Source organism: Oncorhynchus tshawytscha, linkage group LG01 (assembly GCF_018296145.1).
Source record: "Oncorhynchus tshawytscha isolate Ot180627B linkage group LG01, Otsh_v2.0, whole genome shotgun sequence".
In the NCBI taxonomy this organism is placed as follows: domain Eukaryota; kingdom Metazoa; phylum Chordata; class Actinopteri; order Salmoniformes; family Salmonidae; genus Oncorhynchus; species Oncorhynchus tshawytscha.
Window position 1 is genome coordinate 11,226,152 of NC_056429.1, and position 25,816 is coordinate 11,251,967.

At 42.3% G+C, this 25,816-nt stretch overlaps 1 protein-coding gene across 1 annotated transcript in view; it reads left to right on the forward strand.

The window, feature by feature from the left end:
* Positions 1-17,410, forward strand: part of LOC112259309 (harmonin-like) — a 49,591-nt gene extending 32,181 nt beyond the window's left edge. Inside the window, exons 13-20 of the mRNA XM_042330794.1 lie at positions 584-717; positions 898-992; positions 11,988-12,020; positions 12,772-12,825; positions 13,406-13,505; positions 14,003-14,112; positions 14,584-14,639; positions 16,404-17,410. Coding sequence (XP_042186728.1) covers positions 584-717; positions 898-992; positions 11,988-12,020; positions 12,772-12,825; positions 13,406-13,505; positions 14,003-14,112; positions 14,584-14,639; positions 16,404-16,416 — 595 coding nt within the window. The 3' untranslated portion in view covers positions 16,417-17,410. The remainder of the gene's footprint in view (positions 1-583; positions 718-897; positions 993-11,987; positions 12,021-12,771; positions 12,826-13,405; positions 13,506-14,002; positions 14,113-14,583; positions 14,640-16,403) is intronic.
* The last annotated feature ends 8,406 nt before the right edge of the window (positions 17,411-25,816 follow it).

Sequence of the window (25,816 nt, forward strand, 5' to 3'; positions counted from 1 at the left end):
CTGATCAGTCAGGGACTGGAATAGATAGATGGATCAGTCAGGGAGAAACAGACGGATCAGTCAGGGACTGGAATAGATAGATGGATCAGTCAGGGGCTGGGAGAAACAGACAGATCAGTCAGGGACTGGAATAGATAGATGGATCAGTCAGGGACTGGGAGAAACAGGCGGATCAGTCAGGGACTGGAATAGATAGATGGATCAGTCAGGGACTGGGAGAAACAGGCGGATCAGTCAGGGACTGGAATAGATAGATGGAACAGTCAGGGACTGGGAGAAACAGACGGATCAGTCAGGGACTGGGAGAAACAGACAGAAACAGACGGATCAGTCAGGGACTGGGAGAAACAGACAGAAACAGACGGATCAGTCAGGGACTGGTAGAAACAGACGGATCAGTCAGGGACTGGGAGAAACAGATGGATCAGTCAGGGACTGGGAGAAACAGATGGATCAGTCAGGGACTGGGAGAAACAGACTGACAGGTCAGTCAGGGACTGGGAGAATGACATAAAGGGAACCCAGGATCCATCTAAACTTCACAGACCATCTAGTTAAAATAAAAGCGTGTGTGTGTGTTTAGGATCGAGGCTACGGAGAAGAAGCACAACGGAGAGTGGGATGAGGACTGGACCCCTGGAGAACAAACCAAAACCAAGAGTCCCTCCCCTGCCCGGCACAAAATCAACACCCCACCCCCCGAGTCCAAGAGCTCTGGTAAGGAGAAGGGAACAGTCGGTACCTCTATAGATGAATGAATAGATTCCAACAGGGACCTGTAGAGCAGCAGGACCAGTAAGGGCCTAGACTTACAGTTGTGTTGAACCTCTCTGCATGCTGTCTGTCTCCTGTCTTCTTCCTCTGTGTGCCGTGCTTTCTGACATCCTTCACTTCCAGACTATGGAGCCAGCTCTTTTCAGGCTGACGACAATGATGAGGAGGAAGAGGAGGAAGAGGAGGAGGAGGAGGAGGAGGAAGAAGAAGGGAGAGAAGTGAGTGACTGAGTCTCACAGTATACCGACACATCTCAGAGTCAGAGACACGTTTCAATACAACATGCTCGATTTCCTTTGACAACCAAAACCTATTGACATTTTCATATACTGTACATTAACAGTGCTAGCCTGGATGCTAGGCTGTTTCTGCTTTAGCTAGCTTGTCTTGTGTTTCCTAAACTGCCTAGAATCCAAGAGGGTGTTATATTTCTCAATACAACCCCTTGAGCTTTCTTTCTTTCTTTCTTTCTTTCTTTCTTTCTTTCTTTCTTTCTTTCTTTCTTTCTTTCTTTCTTTCTTTCTTTCTTTCTTTCTTTCTTTCTTTCTTTCTTTCTTTCTTTCTTTCTTTCTTTCTTTCTTTCTTTCTTTCTTTCTTTCTTTCTTTCTTTCTTTCTTTCTGTCTGTTGAGCATTGGATTCAGTTGACCAACTATAGTAGATGTGTTTTTCTAGATTTGCTCAAGTTATTATGTGCCTTGCCAAGATTTGCATATGTCTGGGTGTCAGAGTGACTCTGGTTGATGTTGTTTTTCCTCTGTAGCTTTTGGATGGTTTTATCACTATGAAGGGAAGCTGCCCACACTCCGCAAGGTATTCTGTACGGTCGCAGTTTGGTGTGCTGTGAGTGTGTTCTCTCGAAGCTAACACATATGCAGTGCCTTCAGAAAGTATGCATACTCCTTGACTTACTCCACATTTAGTTGTGTTACGACCTGAATTCAAAATGGATTACATTTATGTTTTTCTCACCCATCTACACACACTACCCTAAATAGTGTGTGTAAATGTTTGCAAATTTATTAGAAACTAAATAAATAAGTATTCACCACCCTGAGTCAATACTTTGTGAAGCACCTTTGGCAGAGATTACAGCTGTGAGTCTTTCTGGGTAAGTCACTCCGGGCTCCCAAGTGGTACAGCAGTCTAAGGCACTGTGTCTCAGTGAAAGAGGCGTCTTTATAGTACCTGGTTCGAGTCCAGGCTGTATCACAGCTGGCTGTGATTGGGAGTCCCATAGGGCGGCACACAATTGGCCCAGCATTTTCCGGGTTTGGCCGGAGTAGGCCGTCATTGTAAATAAGAATTTGTTCTTAACTGACTTGCCTACTTAAATAAAGGATTAAAAACATTAAAAGAAGAGCTTTTAACAACTGGATTGTACAATATTTGCACATTAGTCTTGCCATAGATTTTCAAGCCGATTTAAGTCAAAACTGTAACTTGGCCAATCAAACGGCTCTCCTGTGAAGTCGTGACTTGTGACATACGCCTAGTTTCCTGAATCGGGTCACATTTGTAAAAAATGTCTAAAAACATAATTCCACTTTGACATTGTAGAGTATTGTGTGTAGGCCAGTGACACAAAATCAATTTTAAATTCAGGCTTTAACACAACAAAATGTGGAAAAAGTCAAGGGGTTTGAATACTTTCTGAATGCACTGTAGTTAACTTGACTTCTTTACTGGTCCTGACAGTAGTTATTAACCTATATTGTGATGGCCGTCAGTGTCTGTTGGAAGTTGGAAAACGTTCTTGTACTGTATAGTTTTTTTGCATAATTTGTTGTTTGTCGTGGAATCATCGGTTCTGGTTTCTCCCTGCTTTCTATAATTATAAACTTTACTGGCGCCTCAGAAAGTAGAGAAGAAGAACAAGGTGTCCAACATTGACACCTTGCAGGAACAGAGGAAGAACAAGAAAGAGATGGAGTTTGAGCTGAAGCTGGCTGCAGAGAAGGAGGAAATGTATGAACGAGAGAAACAGCTGAAGATTAGTAGACTGGTGCAGGAGGTAGGAGTAATGATCTGACTGGTTTAGAAGGTTAGACTAATGATCTGACTGGTGGAGGAGGTAGGGGTAATGATCAGTAGACTGGTGCAGAAGTAATGGTCAGTAGACTGGTGTAGGAGATAGGAGTAATGATCAGTAAACTGGTGCAGGAGGTAGGAGTAATGATCAGTAGACTGGTGCAGAAGTAATGGTCAGTAGACTAGTGTAGGAGATAGGAGTAATGATCAGTAAACTGGTGCAGGAGGTAGGAGTAATGATCAGTAGACTGGTGCAGGAGTAATGGTCAGTAGACTGGTGCAGGAGATAGGAGTAATGATCAGTAAACTGGTGCAGGAGTAATGGTCAGTAGACTGGTGCAGGAGATAGGAGTAATGATCTGGCTGGTGCAGGAGGTAGGAGTAATGATCTGACTGGTGGAGGAGGTAGGAGTAATGATCTGGCTGGTGGAGGAGGTAGGAGTAATGATCTGGCTGGTGGAGGAGGTAGGAGTAATGATCTGGCTGGTGGATGAGGTAGGAGTAATGATCTGACTGGTGGAGGAGGTAGGAGTAATGATCTGGCTGGTGGAGGAGGTAGGAGTAATGATCTGACTGGTGGAGGAGGTAGGAGTAATGATCTGACTGGTGGAGGAGGTAGGAGTAATGATCTGGCTGGTGCAGGAGGTAGGAGTAATGATCTGACTGGTGCAGGAGGTAGGAGTAATGATCTGACTGGTGTAGGAGGTAGGAGTAATGATCTGGCTGGTGCAGGAGGTAGGAGTAATGATCTGACTGGTGTAGGAGTGTTGATCAGTAAACCTTTTAGGAGTAATGTCCATATAACACCATGCTGTATAAGTGAGAATATTTAATGACAGTCACAAACATTTTATTTTCTGTTGATGTTTTGTCAGCACAAGCCAATAGTATGTAAAATATTTTTTCATTTATACCTGTATGACTGAGCCATAACCCAGCCTTGAGTTCTATGTTGTTTTTATGACTGAGCCATAACCCAGCCTTGAGTTCTATGTTGTTTTTATGACTGAGCCATAACCCAGCCTTGAGTTCTATGTTGTTTTTATGACTGAGCCATAACCCAGCCTTGAGTTCTATGTTGTTTTTATGACTGAGCCATAACCCAGCCTTGAGTTACATGTTGTTTTTATGACTGAGCCATAACCCAGCCTTGAGTTACATGTTGTTTTTATGACTGAGCCATAACCCAGCCTTTAGTTATAGATTGTTCTATATGAGTGACCAGTGACCCAATCTTGAGTATTTCGTTGCCTTGCATTGCGCTGTGCCGTGCCCCAGGTGTCAGAGACTGAGCAGGAGGATCTGGAGGAGTCGGAGAAGGTGCAGCACTGGGTGGAACGTCTCTGTCAGACACAGCTGGAACAAATTTCCTGTGTAGAGAACGAGTCCCCAAAGGTACACCTAGAACCCCCTTTCCTAGAACTATGTAGAACTACCCTCCCTATAACTATGTGGAACCACCTCTCCTAGAACTATGTAGAACCACCCTTCCTAGAGCTATGTAGAACCACCTCTCCTAGAGCTATGAAGAACCACCTCTCCTATAACCATGTTGAACCACCTGTCCTAGAACTATGTAGAACCACCTTTCCTAGAGCTATGTAGAACCACCTCTCCTAGCACTATGTAGAACCACCTCTCCTAGAACCCCCTTTCCTCTGTGTATCAGTGAGGACCACCTGTGGTACTATCGCATATGATATTTTATATTTGTAGTAACTCTTCATCATTTAATGTTTTTTCCCTTCCGTTGGTAACTGATACATTTGTGGTAGGATACAGTGAGTCATTCATCTTGTTATTCAAAGACAATGATTGTAGTGCAGTCACTGTACTCTGGGACTGTCTGTGTGGAGTACAGTGATAGCGCTGTGGTTGTGAGTGTCTGAGTGGCAGGGCTTGTCCTTCAGGTGTCCCCTCCTTGCTCTCCTGCCTCTGGGCCCATGGTGAGGCGTTTCTACCGGGGGTCTCCAGCTGGCCACCACTGACCTGGATGATTTCAACTTGGATGAGGTGGACCAGAGTCTGAAAGGGCCCCTGAAGAGACTAGCCCCCACCCAGCCTTCTTCCTCCCAGCCCCACCAGCCCTACCTCTCCCTCCACTTTCCCCTAGACTCAACCCCGCCATCCCCAACTTCTCTCCCCCTCACCACAACCATCCCCCCAATGCCCCCCCCCCATCCGCAAGCCTCCTCCCTCGGCTGCTACAGCGGCCTCCAGAGGAAGTCAGCTCCGTCCTCCTCCTCCTTCCAAGTACCCTCCCTACTCCTCCTCCCACTACCCCCTCCCTCACAGTCCTACATGCCCCCTCCTCCTCCTCCTCCTCCTCCTCCCCCCCACTTCCCCCTCCCCACCCCCAGCACCCGGAGGAGAGGCTGGGGGGAGGGTCCCATGGATGGTACCACCACCATCACCCCTCCAGTCATCCAGAGACAAGGAGCGAGTGGAAGCGGGGTGGGTACCTGCCAAGGGGAGGTTGCTACTCGTCCAATGCCAGGGAAATGACCTATCCCTCGAACTTTAAGGTAGCCTCCCTGGGGTGTCTATGGTCTGGTCTGAAAACAGCCCCTAGCCCTTGCCTTCCCCCAAAACCTTTTATCTGAGTTGATGGGAGCAGACAACAATTCACAATGACTGAATGGTGTGAAGAAGACATCTCTTTCCTCTCCATTGAAATGAAATGCTGTTTTTTATTCAGTTTGTCAAGTCTCTGTGTGATTTGTAAGGTTGTTATAGCATTTGACAGCAGTGGGTGTAGAAATCGCATGGCGTGTTGTGGTGTGATATGCAGTAAGTAGTGGGTGTTGTTTGTGTGTGAAGACATTATATTGTCAATGTAGGCGAAAGAGGCTGTAAGTCAAGACTGAATAGCTCCTTTTGAAGTGCACAATATCTCCTGTCTTGATGTGTTCCACTTCAAACACCCCTGTGTGTGTGTGTGTGTGTGTGTGTGTGTGTGTGTGTGTGTGTGTGTGTGTGTGTGTGTGTGTGTGTGTGTGTGTGTGTGTGTGTGTGTGTGTGTAACATTCATATTCCCATAGTGTTTTGTAAAAGTAATTTGGGGATGAATACACAGTACTCTTTCCCTGGTTCAGGTGATGAGAAACACTTCCCATGTCAGTGGTGTATCCAATTCAAGCAATCCCCTGGTAAGTCTGATATTTGAGTGTTCATTACGCCTGCCTAGAAGGAGGTACTTGTGTGATGTGAACAAATGTTGAGACAAGCTGGAGATCTGTTGACATTGAAACCACACAACTTTCTTCACAGTTCTAGAACATCCCCAGGGCTCTGACCTTACAGGGTTAAACATAGATATACATAGGGTTACATGACAGGGTTAAAGCTCTGATGTCACTGGTTTCATCATGAGCTGTTTGTTCTGGGATTCAGCAGTAGAATCCCACTGCTCACTGTAGACCACTGTAACCCCATTGCTTGCTGTCATATTTGCTGCTGAATGGATGTTCCCAATAACAAATAGCTACTAGCCCGCCCAAGCAGATGCGTCAGATGGCCTCTGCCATGTCTAAACCAGTCATGTTACCTCAAAGCCAGTCCCATCGACCTACCCCATGCTAAGAAAAACAGACTCCTAACCCCCTCTTTAGCTCTCCCTAAAAACCCTCAATCCCTTTGTGGACGCTTGCTATGTTCTCCTGTCACTGTCCCTAGTCGGGGTGCTAGTTGGTTGTCACTGTCCCTAGCCGGGGTGCTAGTTGGTTGTCACTGTCCCTAGCCGGGGTGCTAGTTGGTTGTCACTGTCCCTAGCCGGGGTGCTAGTTGGTTGTCACTGTCCCTAGCCGGGGTGCTAGTTGGTTGTCACTGTCCCTAGTCATGGTGCTAGTTGGTTGTCACTGTCCCTAGTCAGGGAGCTAGTTGGTTGTCACTGTCCCTAGCCGGGGTGCTAGTTGGTTGTCACTGTCCCTAGCCGGGGTGCTAGTTTGTTGTCACTGTCACTAGTCAGGGAGCTAGTTGGTTGTTACTGTCCCTAGCCGGGATGCTAGTTGGTTGTCACTGTCCCTAGCCGGGATGCTAGTTGGTTGTCACTGTCCCTAGCCGGGATGCTAGTTGGTTGTCACTGTCCCTAGCCGGGATGCTAGTTGGTTGTCACTGTCCCTAGCCGGGATGCTAGTTGGTTGTCACTGTCCCTAGCCGGGGTGCTAGTTGGTTGTCACTGTCCCTAGCCGGGATGCTAGTTGGTTGTCACTGTCCCTAGCCGGGGTGCTAGTTGGTTGTCACTGTCCCTAGCCGGGATGCTAGTTGGTTGTCACTGTCCCTAGCCGGGATGCTAGTTGGTTGTCACTGTCCCTAGTCAGGGAGCTAGTTGGTTGTCACTGTCCCTAGCCGGGATGCTAGTTGGTTGTCACTGTCCCTAGTCAGGGAGCTAGTTGGTTGTCACTGTCCCTAGCCGGGATGCTAGTTGGTTGTCACTGTCCCTAGTCAGGGAGCTAGTTGGTTGTGACTGTCCCTAGTCGGGGTGCTTGTTTGTTCAAGACGTTTTTCTGGTTTCTCTGCTGTACAAGACAAGGATGGTTAGTATACAGTGTATTTAAGATACTGTTTGAAGAGGTCATTTATCATTTTCACAATTGTACAATATTATTCCAGTCTCAGTGTGGAAATATATATAAAACACAGGAATATCATGTTTTTGATTGTAACTCCCCTGAATGTGGTATGACTATAGGACAAAGACAATGTATTCGAAATAGCTTCTGAAGTTAAATAATTGTATGTTCGTTAATGGGAAAATATAGCTGTTTTTTCCAATTCATGAAAGGTTTCTGTTTTGGAGATAATAGCGAGGCTACGCTAATGTCCCTTCCTCTCTTCCTGACACCCTGTTTGATTGCATGACTATGGAGATATCACTCTGCTCCCGCTGGTCATTTACCATATGTCAGCACCACAGGAGGTTGGTGGCACCTTAATTGGGGAGGACGGGCTCGTGGTAATGGCTGGAATGATATCAAAAACATCAAACACATGGTTTCCATTGATGCGATTCCATTTACTCTGTTCCAGCCATTGCTATGAGCTGTCCTCTCCTCAGCAGCTACCACTGGTCACCACCATCCAGAAAAACCAAGGGAGGATCGAGTCTTCATATATTATCCATGTGGTCAAGGGTGAATCCACAGAGACTATTATAGTCTTTAACAGTTTATCAACAGAACTTGTCAGTAAACGAGTACTTAACCCTAAGATGCAGAGAGGGAGAGAGAAAAAGAAGAAGCTTAGTGTCTCTTCTGAATGACATCTGGTTCCTGTGCTACAGCCACCGGAGATGCTGAAACGGATGGTGACGTATAACACCTCCTTTAGGTCCAACAACAAGAGACAAGTAATCCATACCCATCACCACCTTCCCCTCTGACTCTCTTCTCCTTTGACTCTCCTCTCCTCTGCTCTGAGTGGTTATTAGTAGTTTAGTGGCTGTTTCCCCTTCCTCTTTCCTAACTAAATCAATCCCTCTTTCTTCACTGGAGTGATGTGTGTAGTGACTGCCTCCTTTACTTCTCTGGTTCTCAATCTGTCCTCTTTGTTTGCTGCACTAGTTCCTTGTAGTCGCACGTTCGATAACTCAACTAATGACTGTGGAGTGCACATGTATTGGGCATTCCTTTGTCTCTGTGTCGATATGCGGATGGTGTGGATGCTGAATGGTGTACATTATGTGGGTGTACGTCTTCTTTTAGTGTCCAGGTTGATCTCATGTTTTTTGACAGTGCATTGTCCTGCTGTCAAGGCCTTTTTAGTATTTGATACAAAATGAGATTGGGAACACAAAAAACCTCTCTGCTCTATGAAGAAAGAGCTCCATGTTTTTACACAACCCTACAGATCATAGTTATTGTTAAAACCAACTTTGATTTTACAGTCCTTGTTCTTAAATTCATTCCCTACACTTCCAGATCTGTCATAACAAATTTTGTGGAAATCTCAATTGGTACTCTGCTATTCCCTATATTCTGCACTATACTGTATCTGGTGGAAAGTGGTGCACTATAGGCAATTCGTGATGCAGCCTCGTACCTCAGAGGGCCTTTTGTTCTTGTGATGCTTTCAAAAATCTGTTGATGTGTCCATGAGCAAGGAACTTAACTCTAATTGTTCCAGGGTCGCCGTCAATAATGGCTGTTCCCAGGCTCTGACCCCGCTCTCTAAGGGTTCTCAGGAGTGGTGGGATATGCAAGAAAACGATTTACCAATTCACTCTTGTACATGTGTGAAATAGGACAAATGTAAGCATCCACTGAATTATTATCGTGTTATGATTATATTCAAAATACGTCAATGTCATTGCAATGAATAGGCTTGAATAGGCTCAGTCAGATTCAATCAACGTTCATTCAGAAAGCAATGCTTTTATAGAGACGCTTTTTATTCCTCCTTTGTCCATGAATGCAGAATGACGAGCTGTGGCCCTCAGATTTTGATGGTCACAGATGACGGTGTGTGTGCTTTTGTGTGTGTATGTGCGTGTGTGTGTGTGTCAATGAGGCCTGTCCTAGAGGAGAAAGATGAGCCTTTAGATGTCACACTGTGAATGTGATATTAGCAGGCAGAGACACGTGAAAGGCAGATTGAACAAGCCTGTTTTGTTTTTTTATTTTCAACTCCTTTTGAGATATTTTGAAGTGAAAATTAGAAATGCAGTCGATATCTCACTTTTTCAAACAACAGTGATTGAACAGTGGAGGAAACAGAAAAACTGATTTTCAGTAACAATGGAAATTTGCTTCAAAAATCAATGTTTTATACAGTACCTTGCAAAAGCATTCACCCCCTTTGCGTTTTTCCTATTTTGTTTCATTACAACCTGTAATTAAATAGATTATTATTTGGATTTCATGTAATGGACATGCACAAAATAGTCCAAACTGGTGAAGTGAAATGAAAAAAATAACTTGTTTAAAAAAATTCTAAAAAATAAAAAAGACGTGCGTGCTTATGTATTCACCCCTTTGCTATGAAGCCCCTAAATAAGATCTGGTGCAACCAATTACCTTCAGAAGTCACATAATTACTTAAGTAAAGTCCACCTGTGTGCAATCTAAGTGTCACATGATCTCAGTATATATACACCTGTTCTGAAAGGTCCCAGTGTCTGCAACACCACTAAGCAAGGGGCACCACCAAGCAAGCGGCACTATGAAGACCAAGGAGCTCTCCAAACAGGTCAGGGACAAAGTTGTGGAGAAGTACAGATCAAGGTTGGGTTATAAAAAAAAGATCCAAAACTTTGAACATCACACGGAGCACCATTAAATCCATTATTTAAAAAAGGAAAGAATATGGCACCACAACAAACCTGCCAAGACAGGGCCGCCCACCAAAACTCACAGACCAGGCAAGGAGTGCATTAATCAGAGATACAACAAGGAGACCAAAGATAACATTGAAGGAGCTGCAAAGCTCCACAGCAGAGATTGGAGTATCTGTCCATAGGACCACTTTAAGCCGTGCACTCCACAGAGTTGTGATTTAAGGAAGAGTGGCCAGAAAAAAGCCATTGCTTAAAGAAAAAAAGAACAAACACACTTGGTGTTCGCCAAAAGGCATGTGGGAGACTCCCCAAAAGAAGGTACTCTGGTCAGATGAGACTAAAATTGAGATTTTTGGCCATCAAGGAAAATGCTACATCAGGCGCAAACCCAAAACATTTCATCACCCTGAGAACACCATCCCCACAGTGAAGCATGGTGGTGGCAGCATCATGTTGTGGGGATGTTTTTCATTGGCAGGGACTGGGAAACTGGTCAGAATTGAAGGAATGGCGCTAAATACAGGGAAATGCTTGAGGGGAAACCTGTTTCAGTCTTCCAGAGATTTGAGACAGGGACGAAGGTTCACCTTCCAGCAGGACAATGACGGTAAGCATACTGCTAAAGCAACACTCGAGTGGTTTAAGGAGAAACATTTAAATGTATTGGAATGGCCTAGTCAAAGCCCAGACCTCAATCCAATTGAGAATCTGTGGTATGACTTAAAGATTGCTGTACACCAGCGGAACCCATCCAACTTGAAGGAGCCTTGAAGAATGGGCAACAATCCCAGTGGTTAGATGTGCCAAGCTTTTAGAGACATACCCCAAGAGACTTGTAGCTGTAATTGCTGCCAAAGGTGGCTCTACAAAGTATTGACTTTAGGGGGGGGTGAATAGTTATGCACTCACAAGTTTTATGTATTTTTTGTGTCTTATTTCTTGTTTGTTTCACAATAAAAAAATATTTAGCATCTTCAAAGTGTTAGGCAAGTTGTGTATATCCAATGATACAACCCCCCCCAAAATCCATTTTAATTCCAGGTTGTAAGGCAACAAAATAGGAAAAATGCCAAGGGGGTGAATACTTTCGCAAGCCACTGTAGTTACAACCATTGCATTGAAACGCTGAAATGTGTTGATTTTAGCAATAAAACATTGGTTTTTGAAGCAACAATTTTATTTAAAGAGTTGAATATATAGTTAGCTGATATTCATACTGACGTTCTTATCGCTACAGTCGCATAGACCTTTATTTTACAAAGCTCGAGATGGAAAGATATGGAAAATGGATCCACAAGCTTGGTTTTTCTCATATTATTAAATTAATCAATTTAAAGTACATTTAAAGACATAGAAGTGGTTGTCAAAAGAAATCTAGCTCTTCAACACTCAGCACACTCATTCTCTGCTAGGGCCTGATTACATGCAAAAGTCATTTAGATACATAATGATAAATGGTACGCTACATTGATCTGGTTTGTGTTGCTCCTATGAAGAAGTTTTACAATGTTGTAAACTAACAAAAGAAAGAATTGCCTTTTCAGTTTACATCACAGATTGTGTAAAATGTCAGAATTATCCAAATCCTTTGTATGGACTAGAGCAATAAATCAGTTGAGACCAGGGTGATATAAGGCTATATTGCCGGCCTATTGCTCAACCATGTTTCCTAGTGGTGCTAAACCTCAATGCAGAAATGACACGGTGAACTATCTAATCCAGAGGCTCTTAAGCTTTTTCAGCTCGAGACCCAAATGAAAAATGTACTGTCCTCGAACAACCCAAAATAAATAGAAACAGTGTGTGATTATAAATGTTTACTCATAACTCGGGACCCACCTCTCACATCCTCAGGGCCAACTTTAGGTCCGTAAGAAACCCTGGTCTAATCATATGTTGTTTGTCTTTCAGAAATATGTGGAAGACTTTGATCCCCTCTCCATGGTACTGTATGCCTGAGCTGAGCCTGTATATATCTGCCAGACTATTAGACATATAGGATCATGTCATGTATACAGGTGTAGAACCAACCATATGCAAATACATCTCTTTGAAGAAGTAGATCATTCATATCCCACTGGGCACAGACGTCAATTCAACGTCTATTCCACGTTGGTTCAACGTCATTTCATTGTTGGAAACAACATTGATTCAACCACTGTGTGCCCAGTGGGATGCCAATAATATCGTTACCAAGAGACCAAACAGAAGACGTGCCTTTGAAGATCTGTGAATCATGTCTTTGACTATAAAGCTGTGTGCAAATGTCAGTCTCCATCCAATGTGAGCCATGCCTTCTGGGTAACCATAGATCCTCATTGAGTCACTGTTACAGCCAGTCTGTGTTATAGCCTTCCTGGAAACCTCAGTGGAACATCTCTTTTGTTGTCATCTTTCTTTGAAAAAGTAAATGCACCTCAGGGAAGCAGTTTTCTACATCTAAAGCCATATATCATGAAGATATAATGTATAGATTGTACCATCTATACAATCTTAGAAAAAAAGGTGCTACAGTACATAGAACCTAAAAGGGTTCTTCGGCTGTCCCCATAGGATAACTTTTTCAATAAGGAGGGTTCTATGGGCACTGCCGAAGAATCCTTTTGGAACCCATTTTTATCTAAGAGTGTACATGTCTATTCACTGTGACCCAGTGTTGTGATGTAACCACCCTGCTCTCTGGCTGTGTTAACAGTTCTCCTCGGAGCAGATAGCTGGACGAGACGTGAGACAGCTGAGAATCAAAAAGGTAATCAGAACCCGCCTCAGGATGAACTGTCCAGGTATGACTATACTTCCCAGGTTGCTAAACTTTTCATGAAGGAAAGAAGGATCCAAACACATTTTACTTCGGGGAACATACAGCTAATCTTGCCCTGCAGAACCATTCCTTTATTGCCTCATACAGACGTTCAGGAGGATGATGACAATGCATCTAAATCTTTAAATTGTATGTAATTAATGGATTACATGTAATTCCAATGTCTACCAGCATGTCACATGTGCAACCAGAGGGAAAAAAATCCAGACCACCTTTACTCCACACACAGAGACGCATACAAAGCTCTCCCTCACCCTCCATTTGGCAAATCTGACAATAATTGTATCCTCCTGATTCCTGCTTACAAGCAAAACCTAAAGCAGGAAGCACCTGTGACTCGCTCAATAAGGAAGTGGTCAGATGGTCAATACACTTTTCCCCTATTTTTTCTTCTTCTTAAAACTGCATTGTTGGTTAAGGGCTTATAAGTAAGCATTTCACTTTAATAAGGCCTGTTGTATTCGGCGCATGTGGCAAATACAATTTGATTTGATCTCTCTTACCTTAGGTTGGACCACTTGATCTGGCTGTGGAGGGGGGTGTAGACTCCCCTCTGGGAAAGCTAGTGGTATCTGCCATTTATGACGGAAGCTCAGTAGACAAACATGGTGAGTCCATAAATGTCATAACGAAGTCCATAAGAAAGCAACCCCATTTGTAGATGTTAAAGCATTCTATTCGAAATGCAACACATCAATACTACTTTTAGCTATTCTTTGTTGTTGGTGTACATAGAGAAATGATTTTGTGTTTTAACACTTGATTGATTTTGGCTTCATATAAAGAACCTGACAAACAAGAATCTCTTTTTCCTTACGCTCTGTTAACAATAAAGTTGTAATGTTGTTTTGTGTATGATTTCAGAATAGCAATGAGAAAAGGTTTATTATACCCAATCTTTCAGTCTGGTATTCATCAGGCTGACTCATTTCATATCCTCTTGGAGATGTTATAGTAGAAACTAATCCCAGGCTATTGAGTGGGATCTGGTTCCAAAGCAAAAATTCAATCTACATAGGCAGCACTAAGGTTGTGGTTTGTAAAACAAAAATGCAGACAGCAATTAATGAGTTTGTCCTGACTGTGTGTGTGTGTGCCTCCCCAGGTGGGATAGTACCAGGAGATGAGGTGATGGCTGTGAATGGGAAGGTCCTGACTGACTCCTCACTGACAGAAGGAGAGAACTCTCTAAACCTGGCCTGGAACAGTGGAGGGGTACTACTGTCTCTTTTACAGCAACTCTGACAGCAATATCTAAGATCAGAAATACTGTCGGGTATTTCTCACAGCCTAATCGATGAGTTAGGCAGCTTACGCTCATGACTATTCCCAATAAACAGACATGTATCATATTGATGCTGTATTGTTTGGTACTTCCCTGATCATTTGTACTGAAGGTCATTTGTTGCTGTACATGAGTTTTATTGATATGGTTATAAAGGCCAGCCGCAATCAAAACGTTCACTCTCAGACCAGTTGGTTTTATAGTGAAGAGAGGCGAGGGGAAGTGTGGGGCGGAGAAGAGACAGGAGGGGTGGAATCAATTTTACCAATAGGTCCTTTGTGAAATTTTGTAACCATAGAAATACTGTATGGAAGAGGGATAGACATGTCACAGTTTTAGGAAGATGTTATGAGCCAAACGTGATAGATGTTTCATTTCTTTATATGTCTGTGTGTCTTTAGGATTGGTTTGAGCTGGTGATAGCAGTGTCACCTCCAAAAGAATACGAAGATGAGGTGTAAGTACATTTGCCATCAACTCAACATATTGTATAATCTCTCCACCAACTCAACATATTGTACAATCTGTGTCACGATCGTCGTAGTGAGGAGACCAAAGTGATGCGTGATGTGAATACATCCTTTTAATGATAGATGAAAACAAACACGAAGTACACTAAACAAACAAACTATCAAAACGAACATGACCGCTATAAATACTGAGTGCAAACATGCAACATCAGACAATAACCCACGAAATACCCAAAGAAGATGGCAGCCTAAATATGGTTCCCAATCAGAGACGACGATAAACAGCTGCCTTTAATTGAGAACCAATCTAGGCAACCATAGACATACATAAACACCTAGATGGTAAACAACCCCAGAAACCTACAAAACCCCTAGACAGTACAAAACACATACATCACCCATTTCACACACTGACCTAAGCAAAATATATAAAGAAAACAAAGAATACTCAGGTCAGGGCGTGACAGTACCCCCCCACAAAGGTGCGGACTCGGGCCGCAAAAACCTAATCAAAAGGGGAGGGTCCGGGTGGGCCTTTTTCACGGCGGCGGCTCGGGTGCGGGACGTGGACCCCGCTCTACCTCAGTCTTGGCCCACTTAGGTGGCGCCTCTGGAGCGGGGACCCTCATAGCAGGCCCCGGACTGAAGATCATCGTAGAGAGCGCCACTGGACAGAGGAGTGGCTCTGGCAGCTTTGGACAGGAGGGAGATTCCAGCATCGCCGGCGTGATACGAGCCAATACGAGGAGCTGGAATGTACCGCACCGGGCTATGCACACACACACTGGGGACATGCTCCACCGCATAACACGGTGCCTGCCCGGTCCCTCTCGCTCTCCGGTAAGCACGGGCGCAGGTCTCCTACCTGGCTTTGCCACACTCCCCCGTGTACCTCCCCCAAGAAATGTGCTGCCTCCTCATTACCGGCGCCTCTCTGCTTTCGCTGCCTCCAGCTCTGCTTTAGGATGGCGATATTCCCCTGGCTGAGTCCAGGGTCCTTTGCTGTCCAGAATCTCTCCAGGTATCGCTGCCTCTCCTGCTGCTGCTGCCTGTTACCACGCTGCTTGGTCCTTTCTTGGTGGGTGGTTCTGTAAGGGCTGTCTTGGGTGGAAGAAGGAGAGGACCAAAGCACAGCTTGGTTAGTGTTCATCTTTTTAATAAGAAACTGAACACTTCAAAAATACAAAACAACAAAGTGACAACCGAAAGAGTTCTATCTGGTGCAGACACACAAAGACTGAAAATAACCACCCACAAAACACAAAGGAAAACAGGCTACCTAAATATGGTTCTCAATCAGGGACAACGATAGACAGCTGCCTCTGATTGAGAACCATATTAGGCCAAACACAGAAATAGAAAATATAGAAAAACTATATTAAATAAAGACAAAACAAAAGGAATAAAGGTCAGAACGTGACACTATAGTGGTGGTCCCCAAGCTGTCCCAACTGTTCTGGTGCTGTGACCCACCAAATGCTTTTTTGGAATGTTCCCATGTACCAACCAAATTGTGAACTATCCAGCTGAAAGAAATCTTTCTGGTCACAATTCATGGCTCAAATAGAATCCAATGGAATCCACCAGTGGATTCAATCAGTTCATTTTGGAGAACACAGACCTATAGGGTTTCTCCACACATCTGCATGTGGTGTTATTTCTAACTTGCTCCTACTTGTGACTAAAGACATGTTTTACGGCTCCTCAACGGATGACATCCAAGTAATTCACCTGTTTCTGTCTTTCTGTAGGACGTTCTTCTGAGTCACTTCATCACCCAGCCTGCCAAACAAGCCATATCCACCAACCACCCGTCTCATTATCTCTGACATACTTCTATCGTCACAATCAACCCTGCATCAAACTGTTTCAAATGCAATGCTGATCATTACTGAAAACAAGTCTGTTCAACCAGAACCACACTGTGATGTGCTACCTGTAAACTGTCTATGAACTTCATCCTCTGTTGAGTTTAATTTAGATCCCAGTACAGATACTTCTGATACTTCTGATATATATAATAATATGAATCTAGGGTACATAATCCCCAGAGCCATATATGTAGAGAGTTGAGACATTGAGGTTACTGCATTATTATGCATTTACATGGCACTACAAAATTCTATGGCAGCCATGTTAAATATGGGCAATATTTAAACGATGCTGTGTAACTGAATGTCTACAATTAGAACATGATTTCAACATTATAAAATGTGGCCCAACTCTCTAAATACATATCTCTGGTAACCCCCCTTCTTCTCATATTATTACACCACATCAAAGGAAGTGTATCTTATTGAGTTTTGAGTCAATCCAGTGGTGAAAACCTCCGAAGAGCCCGAGTGTCAACAGGCCTGTATTGTTCTTTCCCAAGTGGAGCTGGCAATGCTGAAAGTCTAATTAAATGCTTAGTGCATCTCAATGAGCTTCTAGTATGCCATAGATCAAAGCATGAGCTGCCAAACACCCAAACATGTTTGTAGAGACTAATGGCGCGTAAACTGTAGGCTTATAGAAAATAAATACAGAGGCACACACTACATATATGCGCATCCAGTCATTTATTGTGTTAACCACCAACGTTTCGGCATCACGATGCCCGTGGTTTACCCAGTAAATGACTTCAAGCTTATACTGTGTATATATAATCAGAAGTAGACCCCGAGACCCAGCAGGTAGGCAGGCACACTGTGATGTAATCAATGTCCCTCCTCTGAAATCAACGCTCAGAATCAATAAAGGTATTTGTTGACTTTGACTGATGAGATTTTCTTGACTTAGACGATTCAGACAGTTTATAATGCTAGAATTCTAATGCATTAGTTAGTTTAATTTCTCTCTCATTGCATTCATTAACATATTGTCGTGGATATCTTAAATCTCACTCATTATGCACTCCTGTGAAATTATTAACGTCCACAGGGGGCAGTCGTGATCCACTCCTGGTCTGATTTTATAGTACTTGGCAAGGTCTCCCTTAATGGTTTGGTAATTCATTTGGCCACTTGTCATGTCATACTTACACTGCGGGAACACATAAAATATTCATCTTAATTATTGTAGCCTGTGTAAAATCGGTTGTTCATTTATCAATTGCATGTGTCTACAAATTAAGTAGTTCAATTAGGAGTGCATGCCTAGAGCTATAATACACAAGGCGATGATGTAATAGCAATGCTCACTGCTCAGGCAATGACGTTCAGTTAATTTTCAAATGTGGTGGCATACGTGACTGTCTATAGACCATTGTGTGTGAATGTATTGGATCGACCGGTTTGTGTACAGTAGTCGAAGGCTCACATGCTCAAGACAAAGGTGGCCCAGAAATCGTGTCTCTCGTTCCCTCCTCCACGGTAAGCGGTTTCAGTACCGTGGCCAGCTCCTGGTAAAGGAACAGAATCCCAGATGGTCACGGAATCCATCCATCGTTTCTGACAGTTAACCAATTGTCTTTTGTTTGAGGACGTGATGGACTCTAGCTTCGTTTAAAAACAAATAGGGAAAAACTCTGGTCTCTGCAGATGTGATTTCTTCTTGTTTGTTTCTTTCAGTGTTTTTTGTTATTGTTCTTTTTTGGAAACTCATTCAAGACAAGAGGAGAAGGTAAGAAGATGCATAACATCTGCAATTTTTTTGTCCGTTTGTAAAATAACTCCCGTAGCCTACTTTTCAATGAAAATCATCTGTCTAGAGGGGCTTTTTGTTGCGCTCGGTGACTGAAGACATGTTGAAAATTACAGTGGAGTCCAGTCCAGTTGCTCTTGGAACGTTATGATCTCATGACACAAACCGGTAGGTGTTTTGGATCTGTGGGCGATGGCTCAGCTGTTGAATGAGTTGGTCGAAACAGTTACGGTGCATTCAGGAAGTATCCTTGATTTATATTCCACGTTTGGTTGTGTTACAGCCTGAATTCAAAATGGATTAAATCGATTTTCTCTCACCCATCTACACACAATACCTTACAATGACAAAGTGAAAACATGTTTTTAGAAATGTTTGCAAATGTATTGAAAATTAAATAGAGAAATGTCTTATTTACAACAGTTTTCACACCCCTGAGTCAAAACTTTGTAGAAGCACATTTGGCAGAGATTACAGCTATAGGTCTTTCCACACCTGGATTGTGCAACATTTGCCCACTATTCTTCGCACAATTATTCAAGCTCTGTCAATCTGGCTGTTAATAATTGCCAGACAACCATTTTCTGGTGTTGCCATGGATTTAAGTCAAAATTCTAACTCGGCCACTCAGGAACATTCACTGTCTTCTTGGTACAGTAAGCAACTCCAGTAGATTTGGCCTTGTGTGTTAGGTTATTGTAGTACTGAAAGGTAAATTAATCTCCCAGTGTCTGGTTTAAAGCAGACTGAACCATGTTTTCCTCTAGGATTTTGCCTGTGCTTAGCTCCATTTCGATGGATCGGTTACTGACTGACTGAATGAAAGGAGAACGAGAGGATAGGTCACTAAGGTCCTACAGAGGGGGTATAGAGGGTATTGGGTAGATATATAAATTATAGACAGGGAGGGAAGAGAGGAGTGGGGTAACTACAATGTTGTTGACCCATCCTCAGTTATCACCTATCACAGCCATTAAACTCTGTAACTGTTTTAAAGTCACCATTGGACTCATGGTGAAATCCCTGAGCTGTTTCCTACCTCTCCGGCAACTAAGTTAGGAAGGCTGCCTGTATCTTTGTAGTGACTGGATGTATTGATACACCATCCAAAGTGTAATTCATCACTTTTTTACCCATCTACCAATAGGTGCCCTTCTTTTCCAGGCATTGGAAAACCTCCCTGGTCTTTGTGGTTGAATCTGTGTTTGAAATTCACTGCTCGACTGAGGGACCTTACAGATAATTCTATATGTGGGGTACGGAGATGAGGTAGTCATAAAAAAAATCTTGTTAAACAATGTTATTGTTGGACTAGTAACCGGAAGGTTGCAAGTTCAAATCCCCGAGCTGACAAGGTACAAATCTGTCGTTCTGCCCCTGAACAGGCAGTTAACCCACTGTTCCTAGGCCGTCATTGAAAATAAGAATTTGTTCTTAACTGACTTGCCTAGTTAAATAAAGGTAAAATAAAATAAATAAAAATGTTATTGCACACAGAGTGAGTCCATGCAACTTATGTGACTTGTTAAGCAAATTTGTACTCCTGAATTTATTTAGTCTTGTCATAACAAAGGCGTTGAATAATTATTGACTTAAGACATTTCAGCTCTTCAATTGTAATTCATTTGTTTAAAAAAAATATATATATATATATATATATATATATATATACACATAATTCCATTTTGACTATGGGGCATTGTGTGTAGGCCAGTGACCCAATAAGTGAACATTTAATCCATTTTAAATGTCGGATGTAACACAACAAAAGGTGAAAAAAGTATTTCGGAAGTATTGTGCACCGTATTTGTTTTAGAGTGAAATAAAAACTCCAATGAGAAACCTAGGCGTTTTTATATTTGGCCAAAATTACTCACCAGCAATGTTTTCACTCTCAAAGAAGCTCATCATTTAGTTGTTTACTACTTGTTGTTTTAGTCAGAAAATGATGGGAAAATGTGACCATCTTGCTAAAAGCATCTCAAGACCTTTTGATGTATCATTAGGTAAATAAAGTCCGAGCCAGGCACTCATGCTCCTGGTATCCCTTTGTCATTTTCAGAGCAACTTTCTCTCCCAAAATAAAATGCCATAACTGACCTTAGATCATTGACAACATCATCTTACTCTTTCTTTCTCACCACATCACGTTACACTAAAAAAAGAAATATCCTCTTGTTTTTACAGTAACTTACTGGCAGCCAGTTACCTGTAAGTTATGGTAAAAAAAGGAACAGTATGTTACCGTACCATATTTTACGGTATACTGTTACTATTTTTACAGTATAATATTTTATGGTATACCAATGCGGTTACTGTAATATATTTACAGTACCAATAATGCTACTGTAGTTGCTTTACGGTTACAAATAGTCTTACTGTAAAGCCTCATTTACTTATTTCCCAGAGTGCCTTTCGAGTGAATTGTAGCATTATCAACCATGACTGTATTTGTTAGTGATACAGACAAGGTTGTTGATTTCTTTATTTTCAGTCCTGTGGCCTTCACTAAGTGAGTTCTTAGTTGAATGTTATGATTCAAATTAAACACTTTATGACAATGTATTACATATCTCATAAGGCCTTATTTTGTGGCCTAGTTTTACCCTAATACAGTGGCCTGAAACTCATGGTTTACAGGCCACATCAGGCCTCAAACCAAAATACAATTGTCACATGCGCCGAATACAACTGGTGTAGAATTCACCGTGAAATGCTTTCTTACAAGCCCTTTGCAACAATGCAGAGTTAACAAATTAAATAGTAATAGAAAAGTAATAAATAGAATACACAAGAATGGAGCTACATATTGTACAGGGAGTGTCAGTACCACAACAATGTGCAGATGTATGAGCCACTTTACAAGCCAGCATAATGTGACTTTCCTGTAATTTTCCCTGGGAAACCTGGGAAAGTTATCAGTATTTTTCACCCTACTTTCAAATCACATTATCCTGGCTTGCAAAGTGATGTGTATTGGAATCCAGCCAGTGTTAGAATTTGCAACACTTTGAATTTTAATTCACCCACAACCTGTATTCAGAATAACTATCAGGGTTAGGGACATTGTGGAGACTACCTAAACCATTTAAACTGGAACAACCATTTCAGTAACGGGTGCAAAAAGTCTAAAGGATTGGATTAGTTTACATTTTGTTTTAGTTATCTTTGTCTAGCATAAGATTATACCAATAATAATAGTCTTGTTATGGTACACAGTACTCTTACTGTGATCTTCTTTTACCATTGTTTAAAAGTTGTAGTTACTTGTAACTGGCTGACAGTAAATTACTGTAATTAAAACTGTTTGACAGTACCATTACTGGTACTGTAATATATTGTAAGGGGTTGGAGAAGGAGAAGGGTAGAGTTGTTTGAATTCAGTCTCAGTGATGTTGCAATTTGTCTCATTTCCACAAGGGGCGAGCTTACATGTAGCTTCCTATTTTGTGTGAGCTTGGTTTACGTTTCACAATGAACAATTATTTATTTATTTCATATTAAACCACATGGCCACAAACAAAGCCATGCATATAAAATAACAAAACAAGTACCAATTCACTAAGAATAAAATATTTTATTTATAATAATAAATTGCCAAATCGTTTTCTCTCTTGCTTCAGAGGATGTGTTTGGGTTTTGTTGTCCGTGTGCTTTTAGTGTGGCATTCTCTTTGGAACATTCACAAATACATTAAGTGAACTGCGTTTTTTACAGTAATCTGCCAAATACATTACATTTTTCTCGACCATTGAACTTCTTCCCACAATGCAATGTAATTCATGGTAATCTACAGTATTCAGTTATACAGTCTGCTACTGTTGATTATATAGTCATTTACAGTGACAATTTCAGGATTTAAAAAAAAGTTTACCTTAGGGACCAGTGCCTGGTCCATACACATCTATAATCCAAGTGGTACATCAGTTTAACAAAGGTCTACACATATCACTGATCAATTGGGAACCTTCTGACGGCAGCTAAATCATATCATCCAAGTGGTACAATAGCCTTTCACTGGCAGCTAAATAATATTATCCAAGTGGTACAATAGCCTTTCACTGGCAGCTAAATAATATTATCCAAGTGGTACAATAGCCTTTCACTGGCAGCTAAATAATATTATCCAAGTGGTACAATAGCCTTTCACTGGCAGCTAAATAATATTATCCAAGTGGTACAATAGCCTTTCACTGGCAGCTAAATAATATTATCCAAGTGGTACAATAGCCTTTCACTGGCAGCTAAATAATATTATCCAAGTGGTACAATAGCCTTTCACTGGCAGCTAAATAATATCATCCAAGTGGTACAATAGCCTTTCACTGGCAGCTAAATAATATTATCCAAGTGGTACAATAGCCTTTCACTGGCAGCTAAATAATATTATCCAAGTGGTACAATAGCCTTTCACTGGCAGCTAAATAATATCATCCAAGTGGTACAATAGCCTTTCACTGGCAGCTAAATAATATTATCCAAGTGGTACAATAGCCTTTCACTGGCAGCTAAATAATATTATCCAAGTGGTACAATAGCCTTTCACTGGCAGCTAAATAATATTATCCAAGTGGTACAATAGCCTTTCACTGGCAGCTAAATAATATAATCTAAGTGGTACAATAGCCTTTCACTGGCAGCTAAATAATATCATCCAAGTGGTACAATAGCCTTTCACTGGCAGCTAAATAATATCATCCAAGTGGTACAATAGCCTTTCACTGGTAGCTAAATAATATCATCCAAGTGGTACAATAGCCTTTCACTGGTAGCTAAATAATATCATCCAAGTGGTACAATAGCCTTTCACTGGCAGCTAAATAATATCATCCAAGTGGTACAATAGCCTTTCACTGGCAGCTAAATAATATCATCCAAGTGGTACAATAGCCTTTCACTGGCAGCTAAATAATATCATCCAAGTGGTACAATAGCCTTTCACTGGCAGCTAAATAATATCATCCAAGTGATACAATAGCCTTTCACTGGCAGCTAAATAATATCATCCAAGTGGTACAATAGCCTTTCACTGGCAGCTAAATAATATCATCCAAGTGGTACAATAGCCTTTCACTGGCAGCTAAATAATATCATCCAAGTGGTACAATAGCCTTTCACTGGCAGCTAAATAATATCATCCAAGTGATACAATAGCCTTTCACTGGCAGCTAAATAATATCATCCAAGTGGTACAATAGCCTTTCACTGGCAGCTAAATAATATCATCCAAGTGGTACAATAGCCTTTCACTGGCAGCTAAATAATATCATCCAAGTGGTACAATAGCCTTTCACTGGCAGCTAAATAATATCATCCAAGTGGTACAATAGCCTTTCACTGGCAGCTACTCTCTCATGTTGTGTTGAACCATAGAAACAACCGAGAAGAACTAGTTACTCTCCTCTTCTTCTGGAATTGGCAGGATAAACCCATTGGGATCAGACATCTCTTAAAAGGTCCTGATGAATGTTCACAGAGACCTCTAGGTTCACTGAGAGGACCGTGAATACCTAGCAGTGGACTGAACAGCTGAGACGGTTGCTTGCCTGCCTGCCTGCCTGCCTGTCTGCCTGTCTGTCTCTTTGGCCACATGGCCATTAATTGTGATGGTTAAGTTCTGTTCCTGAAAGGCTGCCCATAACATGAAACCAATAACACATACCTGTTCCTGAAAGGCTGCCCATGAAACCAATAACACATACCTGTTCCTGAAAGGCTGCCCATGAAACCAATAACACATACCTGTTCCTGAAAGGCTGCCCATGAAACCAATAACACATACCTGTTCCTGAAAGGCTGCCCATGAAACCAATAACACATACCTGTTCCTGAAAGGCTGCCCATGAAACCAATAACACATACCTGTTCCTGAAAGGCTGCCCATGAAACCAATCACACATACCTGTTCCTGAAAGGCTGCCCATGAAACCAATAACACATACCTGTTCCTGAAAGGCTGCCCATGAAACCAATAACACATACCTGTTCCTGAAAGGCTGCCCATGAAACCAATAACACATACCTGTTCCTGAAAGGCTGCCCATGAAACCAATAACACATACCAGTGCACAACTGGGGCAGCTGAAAGGTAGGAAAGTCAGTCAGTCAGTCAGTGGTCTCTTTGGCCACTGGTCAGGGATTTTCTGTACGTTTGCTGAAGGTTCCAAGAGCTTTCGACCGTGTGTTCCATTCTGAATAGTTCCACAAGAGAACATTAAAGCATTCCTCTGAGCCGGTGTTATGTTTTGCCCCTCCCCTTTTAATTCTGCTAGCTGGATCTCAAATTCAGAACACAAAAACATTACGCGTAACACAGCCACAGGGACAGCTGAAGCTGTATGTGAATACAGAGGAGAAAAAAAACAAAACAACCAGGTTAGGAATTGTTGGTTGTTGTACATCAGACCTGGGTTGAAATACTATTTGAAATAATTTAAAATACTTTATCTGTGCTTGATTGCAATGGAACAAATAGAAAAGTCTGAAAAGGGCAAAACCCTGCCGACCTGACACTCCAGGCAGGCTAAAGCAAATGCAGAACATTTTGAAAGATTTCAAATAGTATTTCAACCCAGGTCTGTTGCACATGTCAATCAAAATTAAGATAGAAAAGCTATAAAATATATATATATATAGTGTATATACACTACACATACAACATTATGTGGACACCCCTTCAAATGAGTGGATTTGGCTATTTCAGCCATACCCGTTGCTGACAGGTGTATAAAATTGAGCACACAGCCATGCAATCTCGATAGACAAACATTGACAATAGAATGGCCTTACTGAAGCACTCAGTGACTTTCAACGTGGCACCGTCATAGGACGACACCTTTCCAACAAGTCAGTTTGTCAAATTTCTTCCCTGATAGAGCTGCCCCGGTCAACTGTAAGTGCTGTTATTGTGTTGTGGAAACGGCTAGGAGCAACAACGGCTCAGCCGCGAAGTGGTAGGCCACACAAGCTCACAAAACGGAACCGCAGAGTGCTGAAGAGCGTAGCGAGTGAAAATTGTCTGTCCTTGGTTGCCACACTCACTACCGATTTCCAAACTGCCTCTGGAAGCAATGTCAGTACAAGAAGTGTTTGTTGGGAGCTTCATGAAATGGGTTTCCATGGCCGAGCAGCCGCAAGATCACCATTCCTGCTATTGGACTCTGGAGCAGTGGAACCGCGTTCTCTAGTGTGATGAATCACGCTTCACCACCTGGCAGTCCGACGGACGAATCTGGGTTTTGTGGATGCCATGAGAACACTACCTGCCCGAATATATAATGCCAACTGTAAAGTTTTGTGTAATGGTCTGGGGCTGTTTTTCAGGGTTCGGGCTACAACCCTTAATGCTACAGCATACAATGACATTCTAGACAATTCTGTGCTTCCAATTTTGTGGCACCAGTTTGGGGAAGGTCTTTTCCTGTTTCAGCATGACAAAGCCCCCGTGCACAAAGCGAGGTCCATACAGAAAGGGTTTGTCGAGATCGGTGTGGAAGATCTCAACTGGCCTGCACAGAGCCCTTATCTCAACCCCAATGAA